The sequence below is a fragment of the Zootoca vivipara genome, chromosome Z1 (genome assembly GCF_965207765.1).
Source record: "Zootoca vivipara chromosome Z1, rZooViv2.hap1.1, whole genome shotgun sequence".
Taxonomy (NCBI): Eukaryota; Metazoa; Chordata; class Lepidosauria; order Squamata; family Lacertidae; genus Zootoca; species Zootoca vivipara.
In genome coordinates, this window is record NC_142583.1 from 2,296,138 (window position 1) to 2,322,999 (window position 26,862).

The 26,862-nt window shown below is 44.0% G+C and overlaps 1 protein-coding gene across 8 annotated transcripts in view; it reads right to left on the bottom strand.

Annotated features, from left to right (window-relative positions):
- Nucleotides 1–1,566: 1,566 nt before the first annotated feature.
- The window catches only part of C1QTNF7 (C1q and TNF related 7), a 45,989-nt gene continuing 20,693 nt past the window's right edge, over nt 1,567–26,862 (bottom strand). For 7 of the 8 annotated variants that reach the window (XM_035111536.3, XM_035111535.3, XM_035111534.3 and 4 more), the window contains exons 2-3: nt 3,206–3,451; nt 1,567–2,580 (exon numbers count right to left, since the gene is read on the bottom strand). In XM_035111536.3, the coding sequence (XP_034967427.1) occupies nt 1,949–2,580; nt 3,206–3,443 (870 nt within the window). In that variant the 5' untranslated portion in view covers nt 3,444–3,451 and the 3' untranslated portion in view covers nt 1,567–1,948. Of the gene's footprint in view, nt 2,581–3,205; nt 3,452–22,248; nt 22,416–26,862 lie in introns of all 8 variants that reach the window. The other variant, XM_088657327.1, reaches the window with a different exon arrangement.

A 26,862-nucleotide genomic window follows, 5' to 3' on the forward strand; every position in this document is an offset into this window, starting at 1 on the left:
CAGCAGTTGAAAATACATAATCCACGTGGGGAAATCTAAGGAAACTGAACTTTCACTTTTCCATTGCTGTCATGATCCTGCTAAAGGGTAACATCTGTCTTTCCAACTACGTATATTAGTGACTCAATTTCTGTCATAGGTGGGGCTAAGACACTTGTGAGTCCACACTTCATTTTAGCTTTATGTGGCTGTTAACATGGAGGGTGAGTAGCTGCACAGCTGGAATTAATGAATTATTTTTGCCTTTTGCCATGTTTTCATTTGGACGATCAATTTGGAAGTAGCTGCGAGTGAAAATAAGCAGGGATGAAAAAATGAGAGTACAATTGGGTAAGGAGGCTCGGCAATGGCCGCTTACCCTCTTTCTTACCCTCTATCTGAAGAAGTGTGCATGCACACGAAAGCTCATACATATGACAAACTTAGTTGGTCCCTAAGGTGCTACTGGAAGGATTTTTTTTTATTTTTTGTTACCCTCTTTCCTGCGTGGGCCATGTTTATGGCCTCCTCCTTTCTCCTAGCAGCCCCCATCCCTGGGTGGTTAGAGATCACGTTGTGGCTGGTCTGCTGGACACAATTGCCAGATAAAACCTTAAGTTCAAGTGGGCAAATCAGAAGCCCTTATTCCTGGTCAGTGTCTCACTGGTTGGCCAGGCACTGTCTGCTTTCATATCCTTCTGGCCAGCGATGCATTTAAGCTGGCTGCGCTGAACAGCCTCAGGGTCATGTGGTGTCAAGGCATTGGGTAGAATCTCAGTCATCAATTCTGCGGTGAAGTGGTGCATCACCTGCCTTGAACTAGTGGCGGATTCAAGCATCTACAGTAGTTGGACACTGTGAGGACAGAATGCTGGATGGGCCAGTGGCCTGATCCAGCAGGCTCGTCTTATGTTCTTATGTATAATGGAGCTGTGGTCTAAACCACTGAGCCACAGTCTAGGGCTTGCCGATAGGAAGGTTGGCGGTTCGAATCCCTGCGATGGGGTGAGCTCCCGTTGCTCTGTCCCAGCTCCTGCCAACCTAGCAGTTTTGAAAGCATGCCAATGCAAGTAGATAAATAGGTACCGCTCTGGCGGAAAGGTCAACGGCGTTTCTGTGTGCTGCTCTGGTTTGCCAGAAGCGGCTTAGTCATGCTGGCCACATGACCCGGAAAAACTGTCTGTGGACAAACATCGGCTCCCTCGGCCAGGAAAGCGAGACGAGCGCCGCAACCCCATAGTCGCCTTTAACTGGACTTAGCCATTTAGCGGTCCTTTACCTTTTTTTAACCTTTTAATAGTATATGCTTATTTACAGCTTAACTTAGGAAACCTGGCCTTTATAAACACAGACATTATGGATAGAATTGTTTGTATTTTAAGCTAATTGATGAGATTAAGGATCTGTATGGGAATTTAAAAAAAACCCTGTGTGGATACGTTTGGCTCTGAGTTTTCCCAGAAAATTCCATTCCCATTTGGGTGGCAGGTAAGGTGGAAGGAAGGCATACAGGAATCAGCTTGCACACTTTTCCAAGTCTTGACTGTGGTCAAATCATTTCAAAGAGTGAACAGCAGTACAATTGCATTTACATTTTTTTCTTTCATTACTTTATTAACACTTACCTCCCTTGAACCATAAAAGTATTTACCACAGATATCATTTATATTTAGCTTTACAGCAATAGTAATCCAGCCATTTACTGAACATATTTTATATAAAACTGCATGTACATTTGCTTAAATATTATAAGCATGGTTTCTGAGAAGACTGTTATGTACATCGACTTAGTAGAACCATCTGCTTAATAAAAGCAGCAGCAGACAGCATCTGTTACTGCAAGAGAAGTCTTCTGCTTCGGATGCATCGTCAGCAAAACAAAAATTCTTCCTTGAATTGTCTCAGTAACAGTGAAGGCCAGATTCTGTTCATTGTCTTGTGTTCACTTAGAGGTCGCTTATCTCCAGCTTCACAGTTCATCTTCATCTGATAGGGAATCCAGATAGTCTGTATCAACATACAGGAGAAATCCTGAAAACAGGCTGTCTGCCCATGTGGGATCGGCAAAGAGACCGTTCTGATCCGTGTAGAAGATCTCAAGCCATACTTCGTCCTCTGGCTGAAGGTATATCACAGTGGACCCGGAAGCAACATCGTGGTTCCCTGTGTTGGCGTCAAATGTCTTGATCCGGAACTTCCCATTGTGAACCAGGCCAATGGCAAGGTGTTTGTTTGCCAAAGTGATGTCATAGGAGAAGTAATAGATCCCTGGGATGGCACAGATGAACTTCCCATTCGAAGGGTTGTAATGCCCTCCTTCATTGAAAAGGACTTTATTGAAAACAATTGGCAGCCTTTCCTCTGGGTAACTCGTCGTGATCCCAACAGAAAAGGCGGATTTCAGTACTATTTGCCCGCACTTACAGGTTCCTGGCAAACCTGGTTTTCCTCTGTCTCCTTTATCCCCCTTGGGACCAACGGGACCCACGGGACCCACACTGCCTTTAACACCTCCTGACCCTGTGGGTCCTTTTTTGCCAGCTTCTCCTTGGTCTCCTTTCTCCCCAGTTGGTCCTACAGGGCCCGTCTTTCCTCTTAAACCTTAAAAGAGACGAAAGACACTTAAATCCATTGATTTCAATATGTGACTTAGTTGGCTATCATCCAGTTATTATTAAACACACAAGTTATCCAGGATTATTATATACAAATGAAGTGCACAGCCAACATAGCTTTAAAGAATTCTCTTCCTTTTTTTGTCCAAGGAATATATTTCTCTGATAGCGGGACTCCCACTGTCTCCACCAAAATCTCCATACATGGGCTATCAAAGTATACAATGTTAATCTTTCCTGTTTTTAAATTTAAAATATTCATTCCCAAGAGACCAAGTTAAGTTAAGAGCTGCATCAAGTAGAATCAACTGAATGGAACAAATGCAATGAACTCCTGGCAATCAATACAAAATTAAACTAATTTGAATTATGTAGTGCTGAATACTTCCAATAAAGCATTTTGCAGGGCTGGCATTGGAATCTAGGGGTGGTATTCAACTCAGAGTAGACCTACTGAAATAAATGAACCTAACCTAGCCAGGCTTCATATTTCCTTGTGAGTAAAACTTTACTGAGCAAAACTTAGCTGAATACCACTCAGTATTATAAAATGGTTTTGATAGAGTTTTGTTTTGTTTTTTAAAAGAAAGAAGAGAATGAACACCCAGTACCTGCATTGCCTTTTTCGCCCCTTTCTCCCTTCCTGCCGTCTCGGCCATCTCGTCCTGGGATCCCAATGCGCCCGTGAGGTCCAGGTAATCCGTTATCTCCAGGAAGACCTGCAGCACCTGGCAACCCAGGTATGCTACACACGTATCTTGTAGAATAATGCTCGCCTTTAAACTGGCTGAGAAGAGGCTGCCCACTTGTACAGATGGCCAAACTTGTGACACAGAACAACGCAAACATCTTGGGTGCTGAAAAAAAATGCAATGTGTCCAGACAATCAATTTAACTTATTTAATTCAAACTTTAACAGTAGTTGATGGGCCCATGTTTAAAATATGCGCATTTATACACACATATAGGTACGTAATGACACATTTTAGGTGCACACATATCAAAATATACAAATTATGTACATCTTTATGTTCCATCAGTTAGAGTTCTCCTTGATGGCTTTATGAAAACAATTAATTTCTAAGCAATTCCTTCTAAGTAAATGTGCTAAAGATTAGGCTGTAAGCATCTTACCAACAGACTTTGTTTCATGCGGGGGGGGCGGGGGGCGGAACTAAATATACTTTACCAATCTCAATAGCATATGTTATTTTAGAAGACCAAATTATTGTCACGGCTAAAAATTGGCCGCTGTTTCTTTAATGCTGGGGAGCTGGGTCAGCATGAGTCAGCAGCCTGCAGTGACTCATGCAACCTTTCACCTAATTGTATTGTAACTGTATATATGTTGGTCGGGTCTGGTTGGTTGATACTTGGTTGGTTGGTTGGAGAAAGCTGGTGGTGTTGATGTCTGTCGTTCTGCAGTTAAAGGTTTTTAAGAATAAAAGCAGAATATACTCTGCAAGGACACTCTTCGTGGAGTCTTTTGTGCCAGGCAAAGCAGGTCAGAAGCTTTGCCATATTTTTTCAAAACACTGACAGGTTATGGGCCCAGTGTTTCTGAGCATGTGCAGAGTGCAAAACGACTAACAGCATCTCAGCAGGGAGCTGGTGAGTCCTGGTGGTGTATTGAGCCAGTGCCTGTGCGTTGGAGCAGTCGTGACAAGCTGTAACTGTCTGCAGCGACGCTGGAGCGGCAAGAAGGTACCCAGCATGGGCTACTGGAGCAGCTTGACTCACTACAGGACTGCAGGTGACTCACAGAGCGGCTACATTGGTTGCAGAGCCAGGTGGAACCTGAGGGTCAACAGAGGCAGCAGCTAGAAGCCGGTGAGTGCCAGCCAGGATCATCCAGTCGGACTCTAAAGAGAGAGTCTGGAGAGATTGCTGGAGGCCCTTCTGAAGGGGCTCAGCAAGCACCAGCAGAGATGGCAGGTTTCCAGTCTTCCCAAGTTGTAAATATTGGGGGAGGCATTCTTTTTGAACTTCTCTCAGAAAGCAACTGGCTGAGTTGGTCAATAAGAATGGAGTTGTTGCTAAGGAGAGATGGACTATGGGACTTTGTTGAGACTGAGGTTTCAAGATGGGACTCTGCTGATAAAAAACGACTGGATGAAAGGGCTCGTACCCAAATTATGCTGTGTTTGAGCAACTCCCAGTTACTGCATGTTGCGAATGCCAGCACAGCGTTTGAGTGCTGGAATTTATTAAAGGCAGTGCATGTCAGAGAAACTGCTGGAACCATCATTTCTCTGACCAGAAGGCTGTTCAGGACTGTTATGAAAGAAGGTGAGAGTTTGACAACTCATCTTCAAACGCTGAAATCTCTGTTTCTACAACTACAGCAGAGAGGTAAGCGTTATGATGAAACTGATCAAACATACATTATTCTTTCGAGTTTGCCTGATAGCTGGATGCCCGTGATTAACAGCATGGAGAGTATGCGTCCCAGAGATCTGACCCTTGAGTATGTGGTTGGAAGATTGACCGAGGAAGCAGAGAGAAGGTCAGATAGACAGGCTGAACTCCAAGAGAGGAGGAGTTACAGCCGAGGGGGCCAGCAGCAGAATCTGCCAAAGGAGCAAAGTCAAGATTTGGACTTGGCCATGGCAGTGAGGAGGTGCTTTAGATGCAACCAACCAGGGCATCTCCAGCGTCAATGCAGGGCAAGACTTCCAGGAGACGACGTGGAGCAGAGACAGCAATCGACACAGAAACGTAAGCAGAAGGGGCTCTCTTCAGGGAAGAGGAACACGCATTCTGCTCAGTTTGTTTCTGCATTTTCTCGAGAGGAGAGGAAGATACCTCAAGGAACGTGGTTGCTGGACTCTGGCAGCAGCAGCATAATCTGCAACAAACGGAAGGACTTTAAGACCCTGGGGAAGCCAGTCGATGGAAAAGACTCTATCTATCTTGCTGATGGTCATAAAAGCAAGATTAATGGCCAGGGAACATGTTTCCTGCAGTGTTTGAACACTACTCTGCCAGAGACTCTGTATGTAAGCAGTTTGGACTATTGTTTACTGTCTGTAAGTTGTTTGATTAAAGCAGGGTATAGTGTTGAGTTCACGCAGGATGGTTGTCTGATAAAGAATGGAACTCAGGTATGTGGCCATGCAAAGACAGAAAATGGGTTGTATGTAATGCAAGACAAGCCTGTTAAAGCAGCCCAGGTGGTTCAAGAGAATTTGCCAGTTCATAAGGGGTGTATACATGAACTACATAGGAAACTGGGTCATGCAAATTTTCGTGTGCTTTCAGAGATGCAAAAGGTGTGCAAGAACCTAAAAGTAAAAAGCTGTAACTGTTTTTTAGACTGCAATGTATGCAAAATGGCCAAATCTAAGAGGATGCCTGTGGCTTCTAAAAGTGACAGAGTATCTAAAGAGGTTTTAGAACTTGTCCATTGTGATGTGATAGGCCCTTTTCCACAGAAGACTGAAGGGGGCGCCAGATACGCTTTTCTGGTGATAGATGATAAATCACGTTTTAGTTGGCTGTTTTTGCTAAAACAGAAGTCAGAGTGTTTCCCCACATTCAGAGAATGGGTTGCCCAAGCTGAAAGGCTCTTCAATCGCCCTGTTGTGCAGTTGCAAACAGATAGGGGCGGGGAGTTTTTGAACAAACAGTTTGGGGCATGGTTGAGACGTAAGGGGATCACTCATCGTTTAACTAACCCTTATAGTCCTGCAGAAAATGGTCTGTGTGAAAGACGTGGGGCTGTAATACAATCAGTAAAGGACTGTCTGCTAGTGGATGCAGGATTAGGTCACAACCATAGGCTGTGGGGTGAAGCTTTTCTCACAGCGAACTTCCTGATAAATAGAACCTGGTCTAGCTCTATAAAGGATATTCCTTATCGTGTGTTGTTTGGGAAAGAACCAGAGTGGACGATGCTCCATAATTGGGGTTCTTGGGCACATGTAAATATCCCCAAAGCTCAGCGCCAAAAAGGGGGTGCTAGAGCACAGAGACTGCGTTTTGTGGGATATCAGTCCTATGGCAAAGGGTGGCGTTTCAATTTATGCCCAGGACGCGTGGTTTTGTCACGAAGTGCAGACTTCGCTGACCAGGACAGGTGGACCATGATCCACGCGAACCCAGATTGCCTACTGCCCCTGCAAGTAAGAGAGGAGGTTTCTTCTCAGCCATTGGCAACACAGGAGCAGGATGAGGAGGAGGCACAGATTTCCCCAAAAGATGTGGCAATAGATGATACTTCTTCTCCAGAGGTAGAGGAAGAAGAGCCAGAGATAAGTGAGCAGGAAGAAGTAATTTTGCCTAGACGTTCTCAGCGTTCAAACAAGGGTGTACCTCCTCAGCGTTTGACCCTAGGAGTGAGAGCATGTAATATGAATTGTATAGAGCCACAAAGTTATGATGAAGTCTTAAACTTACCCCCTGGGGAACGTGCTTTGTGGCAACAAGCTATGAAAGAAGAAATGGACTCTTTTAAACGAAACAAAGTGTTTGAGGTCATAGTGCCGCCACCTGGTGGCAGAGTGGTGTCATGCAAGTGGGTCTACAAAAGAAAAACCCTTGCATCGGGGGAGCCACGTTTCAGAGCCAGATTAGTAGCCAGAGGGTTCACTCAGATTAAAGGGGAGAGCTATGACGAAGTGTTTTCTCCCACTTTAAGGAGTGAAACTTTTCGTTTAATGCTTTCCATTGCTGCTGTAAGAAAACTAGCAGTCCACCATTTTGATGTTGATGCTGCATATTTGCATGCAAATTTAGACCATGAAGTGTTAATGAGACAACCCCCAGGTTTTGAAGAGAGCAATGGTGCAGTCTGGCGTTTGAAAAAGGCTGTTTATGGACTCAAACAAAGTGGAAGATGTTGGAACCAATGTTTAAATCAAGCCCTTGTAAAACTAGGTTTTAAAAAGAGTGTGGCTGATCCATGCCTGTACACCAAGGGGACAGGCGACAAATATCTAATGCTCTTAGTCTTTGTAGATGATTTGCTTGTAGCAGGGAGTTCCACAGATGAAATCCAGAAGCTCACAAGTCAGCTGGAAAAGAGGTTTAAGCTTAAAGCCTTGGGGCCTGTAAGCAATTACTTGGGAGTAGAAGTAAGGCGAGAAGCTGATGGAAGCTTTCTATTGAGCCAGAAAGAGAAAATTAATCATCTGATAGAGCAGTTTGGTATGGAAAACTGCAAACCAGTTCAAACTCCCATGATACCAGATTTCACAAAGATAGTGTGTGATGATGAATTTGATCAGCCTGAGTTGTATCACTCAAAAATAGGATCACTGCTGTATTTAAGCCAGTGGTCAAGGCCAGACATTGCATGTGCTACAAATGTTCTGAGCCAACGTGTATCTAAACCCAGTACTGTTGATTGGTGTGGTTTGAAAAGGCTTATCCGATATCTAAAGGGGACAGCAAGTGTATGTTTAAAGATATCTAGTACACAAGATGAGAGGCTAGAGGTATTTGTTGATGCAGACTGGGGGAGCTGCGTAACTACCAGAAAATCTACAAGTGGAATGGTTGTGATGTTTGCCAATTCCATAATTGGATGGCGGTCCAAGAAACAAGGATTTGTAGCAGCTTCATCCTGTGACGCAGAATATGGGAGCCTGTCTCTAGCATGCAATGAAATTGTGTGGTTTATACAGATTCTAAAAGATCTAGATTGTAAAGTAGATTTGCCTATCCAAGTGTATGAAGATAGTCAATCATGCATTGCATTAGCGGGCTCAGAAATGATGAAATCCACATCAAAACATATTGCCATCCGTTATGCAAATGTTAGAGATTGTGTACAGAATGGGTTAATCAAACTGGAGTATTGTCAATCACAAGATAATATTGCTGATTTGTTTACCAAGCCTTTGCCAGCAACATGTCATAAGGAATTGTTGAAAAAACTGGGTTTATGTATATAGTATATGTATGTTTTGTTTTCTGTTGGAGTTTTTGCATTTAAAGAAACAGAAGGGGTGTCACGGCTAAAAATTGGCCGCTGTTTCTTTAATGCTGGGGAGCTGGGTCAGCATGAGTCAGCAGCCTGCAGTGACTCATGCAACCTTTCACCTAATTGTATTGTACCTGTATATATGTTGGTCGGGTCTGGTTGGTTGTTACTTGGTTGGTTGGTTGGAGAAAGCTGGTGGTGTTGATGTCTGTCGTTCTGCAGTTAAAGGTTTTTAAGAATAAAAGCAGAATATACTCTGCAAGGACACTCTTCGTGGAGTCTTTTGTGCCAGGCAAAGCAGGTCAGAAGCTTTGCCATATTTTTTCAAAACACTGACAATTATGTGCAGTTGCAGGAGGCCCACTTACTGTATTTGCTTGGCAGGCAATTTGGGCCTCAACCTTAAAAAGGTTATTTTCCATGGGCAATTTACCACGGTGCTCTTGCGAAAATATATATCTTGCATTAAGAAAAAAGATTTGACAGCTCTGCTCCTGAAAAACATTACACATGTATGAATATGTGACTTGTGACAACCAATTTATGCCAGCTTTTACTTTTGGAAGAGAAGGTTATGCCTGGCAACGCTATACAGCAAAAGGATGGGATGGCAGGGAACAGAAAATTGACAGAAAATCTGCGTTAAGTCATCTGGCAATCTGCAAAACACAAGTAAACCATTTCCATTTTAGGAACCCATAAATAACATGGTGGCAGGAGGGTCGTGGAAGAGTTAGGAACCCCCAACCACCTGTTCGGGGCTGGCCCAAGAGATTTTGCTGCCTAAACTGGAGTCAAGTGGCCCCCTTCCACACCATATGGCCTCAATTCCTGCTGTACCATTCAGACACCAATTCTTGTCTGTGCTCCATGTTGCTGCCAGAAACCAGTTGCTTGACTCTGCTGCCGGGCCTGTGTAGCCCTACCCCACACTGCTTTCTTCTGCTGCAAACTGCACCCTGCCCACTGCTCTGCAGCTGTTAGGGGTGGAGTGGGGTCCTCAGCCCAGCATCTTCCCACACACATCCAGCTCGGCCCTAAGACACAGAGCAATCAGCCGCCTTGCAAACTTGCCAAAGCAAGAGGTGGCATTTTGCCTGCATTTTGTACATGATGCCAAGAAAAAATACAGAAATATGAATGTAGCTGGACGTTGTTTTCATTGTTTTCCTTTTCTTTCTGTAAAATTGACACTAAAATAATTAATGTATGTGCCAGCAAAAACATTACAAAATACACACCGGTTACTAGAGCCAACACAATCTGTCAAGGATCAACTTGGAGAAATGGTGAACAGCTTGTAGAGCACCCTTCTGCATAATAACTTATGCAGATGGACTTCTGACAAGTGATGGGCTGCACCTCACAAGGGTTGGGACGAATGCTTTTGCCAAGAATCTCAAAAACCTCATCAGGAGGGCTTTAAACTGACTTATGTGAGGGAGGGAGACAGTGGTCCTGAAGATGTCTACCAAGTCTACCAAGTGCTGAAGATGATCACCCAAATGTCAAGGACCAAATGGAGCAACCAGCACGCAGACTTAGTGGTGGGAGGAAAAAATCCTTAAATAAGAGACATGGGGGAATGATCAATGGTCTTCACTGTCTGTATACTAATGCACAGAGCATGGGAAATAAACAAGATGAACTTGAGCTCTTGGTACAGCAAACTAAATATAATAGTTATCACTGAAACCTGGTGGGATGAGTCTCATGATTGGAATGTAGTAATAGAGGGATACAATCTATTTTGGAGAAATAGACCAAACAGGAAAGGAGGAGGAGTGGCATTATATATCAGAGATGTGTATACCTGTGAAGAGATCCAGCATTTAAAACTTCAAAGCCAAATTGAGAGTATCTGGGTCAAAATAAAAAAACAACAACAGTGATCTCATTGTGGGAGTTTACTATAGACCCCCAAGCCAAACTGAGGACACAGATGATGCCTTTCTGGAACAGATGGCCAACCATTCAAAAGGAAGTGAGATAGTAGTAATGGGGAATTTCAACTATCCTGATATTTGTTGGATGTCAATCTCAGCCAAGAGCATAAGGTTGAACAGATTCTTCACTGGCCTTGCAGACAATTTCATTGTCCAGAAAGTGGGAGAAGCAACAAGAGGATCAGCCATTTTAGATCTGGTCCTCACCAATAGTGATGACCTGGTTAGTGAGGTAGAAGTGGCAGGATCATTAGGTGGGAGTGATCATGCTCTTCTGGAGTTTATTATACAGTGGAAAGGAGCAACCAAGCATAGTAAGACTCAAATTCTAGACTTTAGGAAAGCCGACTTCAGAAAACTTAGGGCAACGCTGGGTGAGATCCCATGGACAGCAATTCTAAAAGGGAAGGGAGTTCATGATGGGTTGGGAGTTTGTTAAAAGGGAGATATTAAAAGCACAACTTCAGGCAATACCAATGAGATGGAAACATGGAAGATGCCTAAAGAAGCCAGGGTGGCTATCTAAAGAACTTTTAACTGAGTTATGATTTAACAGGGATATGTACAAAAAATGGAAAAAGGGGGAAACCACCAGAGAGGAATTCAAACAAATAGCCAGCATGTGCAGAGACAAAGTCAGAAAAGCGAAAGCACAGAATGAATTCAGGCTTGCTAGAGAGGTTAAAAGCAACAAAAAGGGCTTTTATGGATATGTCCATAGCAAAAGGAAGAACAAGGAAACAGTGGGGTCACTTAGAGGAAAAGATGGTGAAATGCGAACAGGGGACAGAGAAAGGGCAGAACTCCTCAATGCCTTCTTTGCCTCAGTCTTCTCCAAAAAAGAAAACAATGCCCGACCTGAAGAATATGGAGCAGTTGATTCAGCAGGGGAAACACAGCCCAGAATAAGTAAGGAGGTAGTACGAGAATACTTGGCTAGTTTAGATGTATTCAAGTCTCCAGGGCCAGATGAACTACATCCAAGAGTATTAAAAGAACTGGCAGAGGTGATTTCAGAACTACTGGAAGTAATCTTTGAGAATTCCTGGAGAACAGGCGAAGTCCCAGCAGACTGGAGGAGGGTAAATGTTGTCCCTATATTCAAAAAGGGGAAAAGGGAGGACCCAAACAAATACCACCCATTCAGCCTGACATCAATACCAGGAAAGATTCTAGAGCAGATCATTAAGCAAACGGTCTGTGAGCAGCTAGAAGAAAACGCTGTGATCACTAAAAGTCAGCATGGGTTTCTAAAAAAAATGGGTCATGTCAGACTAATCTGATTTCATTTTTTGACAGAATTACAAGTCTGGTAGATGAAGGGGATGCTGTGGATGTAGCCTATCTTGATTTCAGCAAGGCCTTCGACAAGGTGCCCCTTGATATTCTTGTAAAGAAGCTGGTAAAATGCGGGCTAGCCAATGCTACCATTCAGTGGATTTGTAACTGGCTGACTGACCGAACCCAAAGGGTGCTCATCAATGGCTCCTCTTCATCCTGGAGAGAAGTGACTAGTGGGGTGCCACAGGGTTCTGTCTTGGGCCCAGTCTTATTCAACATCTTTATCAATGACTTGGATGATGGGCTTGAGGGCATCCTGATCAAGTTTGCAGATGACACCAAATTGGGAGGGGTGGCTAATACCCCAGAGGACAGGATCACACTTCAAAAGGACCTTAACAGATTAGAGAACTGGGTCAAAGCAAACAAGATGAATTTTAACAGGGAGAAATGTAAAATACTACACTTGGGCAAAAAATATATATGAAAGGCACAAATACAGGATGGGTGACACCTGGCTTGAGAGCAGTACATGTGAAAAGGATCTAGGAGTCTTGGTAGACCACAAATTTGACATGAGTCAACCGTGTGATGTAGCAGCTAAAAAAGCCAATGCAATTCTGGGCTGCATCAATATATATAGCATCTAGATCAAGGGACGTAATAGTACCACTGTATTCTGCTCTGGTCAGACCTCACCTGGAGTACTGTGTCCAGGTCTGGGCACCACAGTTCAAGAAGGATACTGACAAGCTGGAATGTGTCCAGAGGAGGGCAACCAAAATGGTCAAAGGCCTGGAAACGATGCCTTATGAGGAATGGCTTAGGGAGCTGCGTATGTTTAGCCTGGAGAAGAGAATGTTAAGGGGTGATATGATTGCCATGTTCAAATATACCAAAGGATGTCATATAGAGGAGGGAGAAAGGTTGTTTTCTGCTGCTCCAGAGAAGCGGACACGGAGCAATGGATTCAAACTACAAGAAAGAAGATTCCACCTAAACATTAGGAAGAACTTCCTGACAGTAAGAGCTGTTTGGCAGTGGAATTTGCTGCCAAGGAGTGTGGTGGAGTCTCCTTCTTTGGAGGTCTTTAAGCGGAGGCTTGACAGGCATATGTCAAGAATGCTTTGATGGTGTTTCCTGCTCGGCAGGGGGTTGGACTGGATGGCCCTTGTGGTCTCTTCCAACTCTATGATTCTATGAAATCTTTTGGAATCTGCTGTTGGTCTCTCTGCCCTCTGCCCTGTCAGGCTCCATGGGCACCAGCTGCCATTGCACTGATTGCTCCCTTGCCTCAGGATTAGGATCTTTGGCCGGGTACATATCCAAACAGGGCCCTTTGGTTGGAATCAATCAGATGAGCACCTTCAGCAATGGCAGCTCACTTGTCCGCCAGCCTCTCAAAGCTCTGGTTCCACAATCTAACTAATTCCCAGTATACAATACTCCCTCCCCTCATAAAATTGCTTAAAGTCATTTGATCACATAATAGGCAAATAATATCATCAAAAGTATTTTGGCATGTAGACCTGAGTTTGAACAAGTTGGTTGTATTTTTCTTGAATCAGGCACCACAGAAGTTGGAAGTTAGCTGTCCTGTCAACTGCTTTCAAACATGTGAAATACAAATGTCTGAAATGTCAAATATTTTCTATAGCAAATACAGAACTCCCGCCAAATTTTACTTATGAAAACAGTCATTCAAACTGTTTTTAAAGTGGCACGACTACAGTGACATTTCTACATCTCAGTTCTAGAATGCTGGAGATGGGACAACTTTACTGGTCATTAAAATTAAAAGCAGTAAAATTGAATATAATGGATGCATCATGGGCTCTTGTGCAGTTCTCCCTTGCAGGCTTAAGTGACACTAAAATCTGATCAGCTGTTGTAGCCGAAACGAGAATTAATGGTTTTGCTGCAGGAGGTACCACTTAATACAGATGAAGTTGTAGACCAAACAATCTTTGTTCCCTACTCATGCTATAGGAAGGAATATAGAGCAACAGATCCAGTGCATGACTCACAACATATGCAAGGAATCTTGCTGTTGTTTTTTAAAGTTGATGGTTTGGCAAAACCAGCTAAGCAAAAAAATATTCTGCATTGTGTGCTTCAGTTTCTCTCGTGGGTGAGAAATCCAGTGTTTGAAGTGCTTGGCTTCCTTTGTATGAGATAGCATTGGAGAGTTATAGTCTATTTTTTTCTTTATTAACAAATATTTGTTTTATTTACAAATATTGAAGCACAATCTGTTGGAAGGGGACTCATCAAATCAGGCAGCAAAGCTGCTCATCCTGCACCAGATTCCCTCCATCAAAGTCTACAGCGCTCCAACTCTGCACTCTAGTCTTAGTCAACACTTGCTAAGGTCTCAGCCTACCCCTGACGCTCCCTGATTTCAACTGCAAAACTGCATTCATGCTATTTCTCTTTCCCCTTTATTAGATGAAAATTGCCGGCTTCCTAAAAATCCGGTTTTTTTGAAAGCAGAAATTGTAGCTCTGAAACAACTAGAGGCTAGCGAAAGTTTCATGGATATCAAGAAACATGGTGGTACTTTTGTGAAAGTCCCTGAACACTCATCAGCTGCCCATTTATTCACAGTAAGCACAGCATTCCAGACACAGTTGTATAACATGGTTTTGCCTGTTAATGTCCCAGCACCTTCTCTTTTAGTCTGCGGTGCAAATTCCATCTGTATCTCTAGAAGTGCTTTCCTGAAACCACATTCCTTCAGCTGACAAAAACACTTTCCCCTACGTACCTGTAGTTTAGCATACACTTGCGTTCTCACTCTAGAATGCTGATAAAGATTAACTGAACTTCCTGTGCCACAAATGAGTCAACAATACCCATGTGTGTTTTGGGGTCCTTGCAGACGACCGCAGTGCCTGGAAACAGACAATCAGGTCATGTAGCCAGAGCAGTGACCAGAGAAGAAATGACCGCTGGGAGGAGTGCAGAGAGCAGAAACACCATGGTGCATCTGTAGCAGCAATACTGGATGCCTTCACCTGCCCTAGCTGCAACAAAACATGTCTTTTCCTGTGTTGGTCTCTACAGCTACAGCAGGCCTGCACCTTCCAACAGTTTGACATCTCCTCTGAAGGTGCACTCCTCCATTGTCTACTCAATTCTAATGCCAAAGAGTTGGCTGAATAAGATTTCAAAGATATGTGCTTCCTTGCCTCTTCCCATAACTAGCTGAAGCATTTTAAATTATGCATCACTACTCTTGAGCTACCCCTCCCTGCATGCACATTTTATACAATTCACATAACTTCCCCTTTCTTGGTGCAGAATTTGGGGTTCCTTTGTGTCTGCCTGACCCTGGCACCAATGATAGAACTACCGGTATGTATGCTTCAAGGGGGAAATATGTGAACAATAATGTAAAGGATGGCAAAGAAGATAGATAAAATATTATATTTTCAGATTTGTTGTGTGGATTTGGAACACAATACTTAACATCTGGTAATAGCCATTAATCACAGTAAAGTAATTATGACATGGTGGCACAAATATATTTTTTGCATTGTCGCTTGCTAGAGTGATTCATACAGACCACCAAAGAGCTGGCATAAGCTCATGACATTCTGTCACTGAACCTTTGGGCTGAAGTCAAGGCAGAGACAATTAATTTTTTCACCTTATTGGTATTCCATTATGTTGCCATCCAGTTCTGTGGTTATGGATTTTTTCAAAAGCCAGAGGGAACCCAACATCACTCAAACCACAAAAGACTTGCTGACAGAGTCTGCAGGACATTGAACTTCCACCTCATTCAAATGCTACAATTTTTCTCTACACTGGGGGATGTCTGCCAAGTTAAGTGTGAATTCCAAATATTATGGATAAGTCATATAAGCAAAACTTCAACTGACAGCTTTGTCAGGAAAGAGGATAAACAATGAAAGATTTAAGGAGCAAATCATTGTCCAGTAAGAGAAAAGATCCAATTCTATGCATGGATTGTGCAAAAGCAGAGAATGGTGTGAAAACAGAAACATGTCTGCTTTGGCATGAACAATATGCCCAGTGTCATCCTGATGCTTAGGCACCGATTAAAGTAAGAAAGAGGAAAGTCTCTTGTCCCCACCATCATTTGATTGAATTCCGCCTCTTCAGGTGTGTATTCTGTAACATGCCATTGATGCAGTAACTGCACATTAGTGGTGGGTTTATACTGGACCATCTACACATAAAGATAAAGGTAAAGGAACCCCATACCATTTGGTCCAGTCGTGTTATTGGCCGAGGGAACCGGCATACAGCTTCCAAGTCATGTGGCCAGCATGACAAAGCCACTTCTTGTGAACCAGAGCAGCACACAGAAACGCCTTTTACCTTCCTGCTCTAGCTGTACCTATTTATCTACTTGCACTTTGACGTGCTTTCGAACTGCTAGGTTGGCAAGAGCTGGGACCAAGCAACTGGAGCTCACTGCGTTGCGGAGATTCAAACTGCCAACCTTCTGATTGGCAAGCCCTAGGCTCTGTGGCAGGGCTGTCTCAAGCTGGTCGGGTGCCCTGGCGCCGAGATTGCTCTGGCGCCCCCGCCCTGGTGGGCGGGCGCAGCGCGCAGCACGGCTTTGCCGTGCAGCGCCCTCCTGCCGGCCCAGTGCCCGGGCGCCCCGCGCCACTGAGACTACCCCTAGAGCCGGGTCTGCTCTGTGGTTTAACCCACAGCGCCACCCGCGTCCCATATCCACACATAATTCTGCTTTATTAGTTGTTTTGCGATGCTTCACCAATGTTAGTGTATTATCACCATCTGGAAGGGTGCGCTTGCCCCATATAGCACAACGAAAACAGAACAGAACCCACCCACTCCAGAACTTTGTGATATAAAACGTTGCACAACTTTAGCAGGAAGTTACAGGACATGCACGGATGGGGAACGAAGTCTGCCCTGAACCATTTGCATGCACAAAAAACATTGAAAGTGAGATCACATATAACCGCCCCAGTACCATATTGAGCATTTTGCAAAATGCAAGTAGATAAATAGGAACCGCTATAGCGGGAAGGTAAACGGCGTTTCCATGTGCTGCTCTGGTTTGCCAGAAGCGGCTTTGTCATGCTGGCCCCATGACCTGGAAGCTATACGCCGGCTCCCTCGGCCAATAATGCGAGATGAGCGCGCAACCCCAGAGTCGGTCACGACTGGACCTAATGGTCAGGGGTCCCTTTACCTTTACCATATTGAGCACAAATCATCACAAACCCACAATAAAAAGGATGTCTTAAAGAGAACTATGAAGCACAATGAGGCCAATAGAATGAAACAAAGCATTGTAATGGCTTTCAAGTATGGCGGCATTCTCTCCAAGATTTTATTTAGCTAATACCTAAAATGCTTCCTCAATAGATACTCATGGCTAGAACATACCGGTACTTGCCACATAAGTCACTGGTGCCTATTAACTGCCAGTTATCTGACAAACCCCACTGGCTAATGGAACCATTTTGGCACATGGAATGAAGCCAGCGCTGAAGCGGGTTGGCAGGGGCTTCAATGCCATATTGACTTTGGGGAGACGTGATGGTGCTTAAAATCTGTGATGAGGAAGATATGTTGATGGGCTGCCCCTCCCACCACTCAGCCTCAGCCAGAATGGTCAGTGGCCATGTATCAAACAATATTTGAAGAGCCACAGGTTTTCCACCACCACTTTAAATATATTCTGTCTTGGTGTTTCTATGGTCCTCATCCTGCTCTGTAAATACCGGTAAACCAAATGAATGAGACAGTGCAAGCCTTTATGCTCTCTCATCACAAGGAAACTGACAGCGTTCACAAAAAAGCTGCTCTGGAAAGGGAGAATAAACAGGTATCAAAAGCTGAGCTTGATATATAATATTGGTATCCTGATCCTAAGCACATTTATTTGGGTGGAAACCCCATTCTTTTCAGTAAAATAAATTTACTTTTAGGTATGCATGCTTAAGACTACAGGCCAGCAGTCAGAATTTCTGTGTATTAAGATTTGACACATGCACAACATGTGAATGACAAGTCCAAGACTCTTCAAAGTGATTCATGATCCTGCCACTACTAGGAGCACAACATTCTTGCATCCTCCAAGTTTAACGGTTAAAGTAGGGGCACTCTTAGCACATGAGTTTGCGGGGCTGGGCATAAGATTCAAGCACCTCAGAGAAGTGGCTTGGCAGGCAGTGGCTGGATCTACGCTACCTGGTATCCAAGTACCATAAGCAGAAATTGGGAGTTAAGATGTTCATGCAAGCATATCACATGGCGTGCAACCAGATGATGAAAACAGCAAGGCAAAGCAAGGCACTGTTGCCAGAGTGGGGCCAATGGGTGCACTTCCCTGGCTAGAGCCCGGCTTTGCCCACTCTATAATAATAATTTTGCTATTTATACCCCACACATCTTACTGGGTTGCCCCAGCCACTCTGGGCAGCTTCCAAAACATATGAAAACACAATAAAACATTAAACTTTTTTTTTTTAAAAAAAACCCTTCCCTATACAGGATTGCCTTCAGACGGCTGGGGTGTGTGTGTGTTGTACTCTTCAATATTTCACCGATGTAAATAGGCACAGCCTAAGCATAGCTGTCAAGTTTTCCCTTTTCTCGCGAGGAAGCCTATTCAGCATAAGGGAATTCCCCTCAACAAAAGGGAGAACTTGACAGCTATGATCCTAAGGAAAAGTGGGACATTCTGGGATCCAATCAGAAACCGGGATGGCTTCTCTAAATCAGGGACGTCCCTGGAAAATAGGGACACCTGGAGGGTCTGCAACTGAGACACACCCTGAAATGAATTAAAAGTGACTAAGGCCAGGCACATGTCTTATGGAACTATTTGGAGGTATCATTGATTTGCTTTTGTACCTGTTTTGAAGCAGTTCTGGTTTGAATCCTATTTATAGGTCTGGACAATGCATCCAATTGCTTCAAGCTGTGCAATATTGATACCTGCAATACATTCTCCCCACCCTTTCCATACCCCTTCAGCAGAGAGGGAATCTGTGTGTCAAAGAGGAGGGACCTAGGCTGGGAAAATTGCAAGAGAACAAACCTCATAACCTATGGCAAATTTAGTGGGGAATCTGAATAAACTGTGGAAGCTGTGGAAGTTCCTCAGAAAGCTTATGGAGTTGAAGAGTTATGTGTGTGCATAAGGAGGAAGTGAATGAATGGAAACAATCATTTGAATGATTAGTTCTTTGTAAGTCAACGCCAGCTAAGGAAAGTTGCTTAGGAATAACACATGGCTGCTCCCCAGAAGCTGCTCCATTTGGAAGCTGAAGAGAGCCTTCTCAAAGCATTCATGTCATGTCCTCAATGAGATCATAGGAGACATTGGCAGCTATGAAGAATTAGTGGTATCTGGAACTAACCTAGGCAGCAACCAGCTAAATTGTCATCTGCCTCTGGACATGAACAGGAAAAAAAATACTGCGCATGAACACAAAGAAAACTCAGGGCTCCCAAGCTTAGAAAACTGCTGCACTACCGCCACATTAAATATAATCTAGAGTCTAGAGCACTGGTCTCCCACCTTTTCAGGCCCAGAACCCATATTTAACACAAACATGCATTTGGGGACTCTCTTAATCCCCCCCCCCAATGTATTTGTAGTGTACGGTGGTTGTGCTGCTGTAGCAGCTCTCTGTAGATCAGTGAGTAGATCCCAACCCATCCACCAAAGACCAATGATCCAAAGCCTTAAAGCCATTTTTAGACTTTGGATGGTGGTGGTATTAAGAGCTGAGTGAAATAAGATCTAGGTACTAAGCCAAAAGTTGCGAGTTTATGAGTTTTATCAACACCAGGCCTGATATTAAAAATGTGAGTTTCATAAGAAGAGCCTTCTGGGTCAGGCTGGTGGCATATCTGGCCTAGCTTCCTATTCTCACAGTGGCCAACCAGATGCTTGTGAGAAGCCAGTAGGCAGGACCTGAGCACAACAGAACCTTCCCCATTTCCTGCTGCTGATATTCAGAGGTTTATTGCCTCCAGTAGTTGAAGTAGCCTTGTTGTAGGGTTAAGGACAACAAACCAGAGAGAGCCTGCTCTTTAGGGCTAAATCGGAACAAATGCTGATCCAGAGGAAACCCAAATTGCCCATTTGTTCCAACTGAGCACTAAAGAGTGGTTTTCCCCGTGGGAAAACTGCAGGACAAGAGGAAGTATCAATTTGTTGCCCTGCTGAGGGCTTGCTTTATTGTAGAGCTCTAAACATGCATATCAATAAAACATGCTATCAATGAAACACTGTATCGGATTCTACTTCCATTGCGGTTCAGTCCCTATGTCTATACATCCTCACACAAGATATAATTTCCCAGACAATTGCTGTTATCCGCCTGTCTCGAAAGACGATGGAAGTGTGCACCACTGTAAAGTCAAACAACTGGAGAGTTACAGCACCTGCTGTGGCTGTGGAGACCAATATGGGAGAGACATGTTATATTGCATTTAGGGCAGGTGAAGGTGCCTGGTTTTGCTACTACAGATGCACCATGGTGTTTCAATAATATAGCAGGCAGTTGAAGAATTTGCACAAGTATACTCAGAGGATCATTGGATAACTAGTTACTGCCATACCTCCAGCAAAGAAAGCATGATACCTTAATGTCTCTCTTTTTCTAATATTCCTTACTCATATTTTTTTGGGGGGGGGAGGAGACCAGCAAAATAAATAAATAAATAAATAAATAAATAAATAATAGCAACAATCATACAGCTGCACCAGTATAAACAGCAGTTTACCATGTTGAGGTCATTTAGACCCCTCAATGCCTTAGAGGTGCATTATTTTATTTTCCTGCCCCATTCACAGTAATTGGAATCTAATTAGCTTTAAATGAAACCTTCATTTAAAAGAAACACACATGCTGAAGCACTGCAGCACAATTGACCTCATCGCTGAAGAAGAATATACTGAGTATGAAATGAAATAGTTTGTTCGCAGAAGAGTGGCTATAGAAAATGTGAGCGTAGGAGCCAATTCCTGGAGGCTAAGGGGTCTTTGGTCCCTCCTCCCCCACATAACCTATTTGAGAGGCCTCCCCAAAATTGATGGGCATTGCCATTCAAATGGTGTGCATGCCCTGCATCATGTGATCGATTATGCGGGGTGGTGCTTACCTGCCTGCCCCCAATATTTTATTCAAGTTGGCACTCCTGATTGTACGGCAAAGCACAATACAGGCAGCATTCCAGTCACAAACACAGCAGCTTTTACAGAGTCTAACAGACAATACCAGGTCTTCCCCCTCTTCTTCCTCCTCCTTTTACTTGGCTCCATTAAGTCTCCATATGTTGACAAGAAACTGCAGGTAGCGGCAGAAATCCGAACTGCCTCTGGGGATAGCATAAGAATTTCCATGGCTCTCCTACTTGTGGTCAGGAGGAATGCTGAATCCACTCTGTTGTTGCACCTGCACTCTTCAAAATATATGGGATATAGGGCTTAAAATCTCTCCAGAGCACCATGCAACACATGGGGGCAGGGCTTTCTGGAGGTGCAGAGGGGGAGGAATCAGTGAGCCTACTCCTGAGTTCACCAGCAGAAGTTCCTTCCACTCATGTATGGGAATCTTGGGACCCAAGCTTATATTATTTCCAGTCTCAATTATTTCTCCCAGCGATATTTCTTTTGCTGGCTGCAGAAGGCAACACCACCCCGGCTGCCCACAAGGACAGAGGCTAGCCTCAATGGCCAGCTTCAGTGGGAGTCAGGGACTGGGCAGAGGAAGAATGGTGGAGACCGCCTCCCCAGCCTGACCCTTCCAGGGAGGAGGAAGAGGAAGACAGTATAGATTTACAACAGGGGGTTTGAGGGAGATCGCAGCTCAGAGGCAGAACTCATGGGAAAGCTGGGAAATCATGGGAGAGCCAGAACAACACCCAGCTGACATGTTGTCATTAGAAAGCATACCAGACTATCCATCTCCCAGAACCCGGCGAGCCTTAAAAGTAGGAGAGCAAAGAGCTCAAAGACAGAGGGCGTGTAGCAGCACCCATAGAAGTGACAAATGAGGAAGTGGGAGAGACGGAGGGTGGAGATTCACTCAGGAGAACGCCATTACCCAAGAGGCTCGGTTCTATAGCCTCTCTCTGTAAAGATTGGAATAAAAAAAGGACTGTAATAAACTTTTCCTTGTCTTTATACTTTCCTGGGCAACCAGCCGGGAGCTGCTGACAGTATCCTGACAGTAGGTGAGTTGAGGACAAGGAAAGGAGGCAGGGCTTTGAGAGAGGGGAAAAAATGGGTCATTTGGGAGAGAAGGGCCTGCAATTTCTTGATCACCCCACTCCATCACTATTCAGCCAGTTTTCCAGGCATTTATCAAGTCATAAATCTGAGCCACCCCACTTATCCCTACTTACCTGGCCAGCCCTTTTAAGGTACATCCCCACGTGGAGCTGCAAACTTGATGCAGGCCCCTTCAAGGCCTGTTGCTTATTAGTGATTTACGTAAGCAATGAAGTTTAATCTTTTAGGCTACAGACTGACCTAAAAAAAAGAGCTTGGCAGCCAACACCTGAGGATGATGACATCTTTCCATTGTATAGGGGATTTATTTTGGAGCTCCTTTCTTTAAGCTGTCATTTGCTGTCTGGTAGCTGAATTCTACCTGGCGCTTGAATGCAATTCATCCTCTTGCTACAATTAAACAGCATCTGTTCAAAAACAAAACACTGTCCTAGCAGACAAATGCTTCAATAACATACATGTCATGTGGCAGGATGAATTTCTGTCTTGAATTATCCTTTAGGGAACCAAATTAAATCTGCATTTATTTACTGCAGAAGAAAGTATGCAGAGGTGGGGGAGGGGAGACTACTAGATTTGGCAGGCCAATCACAACCATTCCAAAATCTTGTGGGTAAAAACAAGGGATGTCTAAAACAAAGACATATATGTATTTTTGCTTTGAGATAACTTCCATTGTTTTTCTGCTGCCCTCAAGACGTGTATGCATGTGAAAGGCAGAAATATCAAGGGCAGATCCATATACAGTAAATAAATACAATTTATTCACATATTTACACCTGAATTTAGATGGAGGCAGTCCAGATCTTGCAGCATGGTAATATCAAGAAGGTCTTATTCCCAACAGCAGTGCAGCATTGGAGTCTAAGACATCGTTCCCAGCTTGCCTTCAGCCAGCCTGCCCAAGATGGATCCCAGTCATTATTATTTTTTGCCTTCTTCCCAGCACACCTTGCTAAAGACTCTCTTTTCCTGTCACCTCACACCCAGTTGCTCTGGCAATCTTCCAAATCTCCTGTCTCTAGTCACACCTCAGGGCTGTTCTCTTGCATTGCCAATGGCCCTCAATAGCCCTATATTGTTTCTTAATAGCCAGGTTGTGTCGCATAGGCTAGCCCAGGAATTCCTCTGCAGCTTGTGTTTTCCCCTTCATATTCCAAATAACTAAAACCCCACCATTGATTAATTTCTAGGGATTAGGGCCCCCCTCCCGCAAGCCTAGAAAACTTCCATTCCCCAGATGTACTTTTATGTGCATCCTGATTTCTTAGTGGTGAGATATTTCAGGAGTGACACAGCCATACTCCAGGTCTGGTTGCAGTAGAATGAAAGTCACTGGAGATGGTGGTGTTCTATATGGTTAATGTTATATTTACAAACACATATAGGCAGAGCTGAACACACAGCATAATGCTCCAACAGAACATGCTCTCTGGTTAGGTTTCTTTTAAAGGTAAAGTGACCCCCTGACCGTTAGGTCCAGTCACGGATGACTCTGGGGTTGCAACACTCATCTCGCTTTACTGGCCGAGGGAGCCGGTGTACAGCTTCCAGGTCATGTGGCCAGCATGACAAAGCTGCTTCTGGCGAACCAGAGCAGCGCATGGAAACGCAATTTACCTTCCCGCCGTTTGTTCGTACCTTCCCTTACCTGTTTATCTACTTGCACTCTGATGTGCTTTTGAACTGCTAGGTTGGCAGGAGCAGGGGCCGAGCAACGGGAGCTCACCCCATCGTGGGGATTTGAACCACCGACCTTCTGATCGGCAAGCCCTAGGCTCTGTGGTTTAACCCACAGTGCCACCCGCGTCCCCTAGGTTTCTTTTTGGTGTCCCCCAAAGCCAAGGCCATATTTTTTGATTCAGCACAGACAGCAAGGCAAGCCTCTGTGTCTCTTCCTGGCCACAATTTCTCCCTCATTGCCTGCCTCAGACTCCTTCCTCCAGAAAGAGGAGGGAGGGAGGGAGGGATGAGAGCCCCCCCCCCCGGCTGGTCATGGCAGCACCTCCCCTTCCCATCCTCTTCCTCCCAAGGTGACCTATTCAGCATCTGGGGTAGATTCTCGGAAGGACCGGCTTCCATGTAGCAGTTAAGTCTATGTGCCTCTTTCACTCCCCTAGTAGCTCAGTGTGATGACAATAGTATTAGAAATATTATAGTGAGAGATTTCACCAATAGAACTGCACCACGTGTGACCCACCAAGCTACTGTAAATGCAGGTCTCCACCATGGGTTTTTTCCCCTTTTTCTTAAGCATTAACAAAACCAGAATAATTACCAAGCTTCTGGTGGGCTTTTTGGTGTGGAACATGGGTTGTAACAATACAATTTCAGCATCTTTACTGAATATAGCTTTTGGGGACTAATATCCAGCAAAACACTTCCTTACGCAACAAATCCTATTTGATAGGTTGCATAACTAGCGTTGAGCCACATTGAAGTGCAAAGGCTGCCAGTTGGAAACCAGGCATTAAGCGAGAGGAAGAAACTAACCATCGCAAATACACAATTTGACCTGTGTGGCTTATTAGCTTTGGAGTCAGGAAATTACATCATTCAGCTCTTCCTTCAGTATATGAAGTCTATATGATACAAACCAGCACATCCCTGCATGAAGAAAATGCACTGAGCAAAGCGTTTGAGGATTACGGAGAAAATTAAATAGGCTAACCATCTGTGGACCAAGGGACATCTGTTGGATCAAACAGATAGGGAATAAAAGGTTCAGAAAGCTTTATTGTATAGGATGTACATCTGTGAAAATACTTTACCCTGAACATGTTTTGGCTTATTGAGATAATATTCCATACCAAACACTTCTATAGTACTTCTGAGTGTTCAAAGTTCTTTGCTTACACCATTTCAATAATCATGGAAGAATCCTGTAAAATAAGTCAGTTTTATTATCATCCTTATATTATTATCATCCTTATATTATAATAGGGGACCCAGGTGGCGCTGTGGTTAAACCACTGAGCCTAGGGCTTGCTGATCAGAAGGTCGGCGGTTCGAATCCCTGTGACGGGGTGAGCTCCCGTTGCTTGGTCCCAGCTCCTGCCAACCCAGCAGTTTGAAAGCACGTCAAAATGCAAGTAGATAAATAGGTACCGCTACAGCAGGAAGGTAAACGGCGTTTCCGTGCGCTGTTCTGGTTCGCCAGAAGTGGCTTTGTCATGCTGGCCACATGACCTGGAAGCTATACACCGGCTCCCTCAGCCAATAATGCGAGATGAGCGTGCAACCCCAGAGTCGGTCACGACTGGACCTAATGGTCAGGGGTCCCTTTACCTTTACCTTATATTATAAATGGTGTGTGTCTGTGTCTCTGTGTGTAACTGAATGAAGATCAGACTAGTAGAGGCTTTGGAGAGCCAAGTTTGGATCTCCCTTCTTTTTAAATTTGATAAAAAGCAGTTGCGGACAAAGAGGTTTAATTTAGTTTAGGGTGGCACCTAATCCCCAGCTCCATTTTCCAGATGGAAATTCCATCCCCTCTGCTGCAGTAACAATTAGCCCTATTAGCACACTCTGTGTACTTTCAGGAGCCAGAGGCCCAGAGGCTGGAAGTGTATTTTGCTACACAAAACATCATCCTCATGAATGCTCAAGCTCCATAATAAAAATGCCAGATTAAAAAGAAGTGTGCAGACTGCTCACAACAACAAAAAGCAATTTTTAAAAGGTCAAGACAGTCACTGTAAATTGTAATAAAATTCATCCGGAGATGTAAAATATAAAATGGAAAAACTACTATGTACACAATAATAAAATGGTGAATACAATCCTGCAAGCTAACTATAGACACATACAGTCATACCTCAGTTTAAGTACGCTTCAGTTTGAGTACTTTCAGTTTAAGTACTCCACGGATCCGTCTGGAACGGATTAATCCACTTTCCATTACTTTCAACAGGGAAGTTCGATTCAGGTTAAGTTCGATTCAGGTTAAGTACGGACTTCCAGAACCAATTACACCCATACTTCGGGTTAAGTACGCTTCAGGTTGAGTACTCCGCAGACCCATTTGGAACGGATTAATCCACTTTCCATTACTTTCAATGGGAAAGTTTGCTTGAGGTTAAGTACGCTTCAGGTTAAGTACGGACTTCCGGAACCAATTGTGTACTTAAACAGAGATACCACTGTACTTTTTAGCTATAAAACTGCAAGATGAATCAGCTTACAAATACCATACCACCAAAAAAAATCATCACCAGAGCTTATTGCCCATAGGTAACTTAGTCAGTTGTCACAAACACTTTAATGGTGGTGAATACTGTTTGATAACTGAAAAGTGCCTGTGTGCATTTGGTTCATCAAGTTTTCCCAATTAATCTTATTTTTGTGTAGTATCCTTTTCCATTTTATTTGTATATTTCACATATCTGGATAAATTTTAGCAAAATATCCGGTTCCAGTTCTTAAAGAGTGTTTCCATAATAAAGATAGCCATCTAACAGTAAGAGCAGTAAGATTGTTATGCACAGTCCAAGGACCCCCCAAACCAACTTAGTCTAACCCCAAACCCATTCAATATTAAAGTGCAGATATTTAAATGTTTGCAAGTTTTTATTTTCTTAAAACACAAACTGTGGACTTCTGGTCTACCGCCAGCGCTGATCGGTGAGGAAACCTCGAGCACCAATGTTCCTGACACTATGAAGGGGGGGAGCCGTGAGAGCACAGCGGACCCCCCAAAAGAACCCCAGATTGAGCTTTGTGGGGTCGTGGGAGCTCAGCTGCACCCAGACGTGTATCCTCCGCTCCCCAGTAAGCTCTTTTAAGAGCCCTGAGTGTGAGCGGAGTAGAGACGCGGGCCCATTTTTGAGTCAATTGCTATCTTCACAAAGCAAA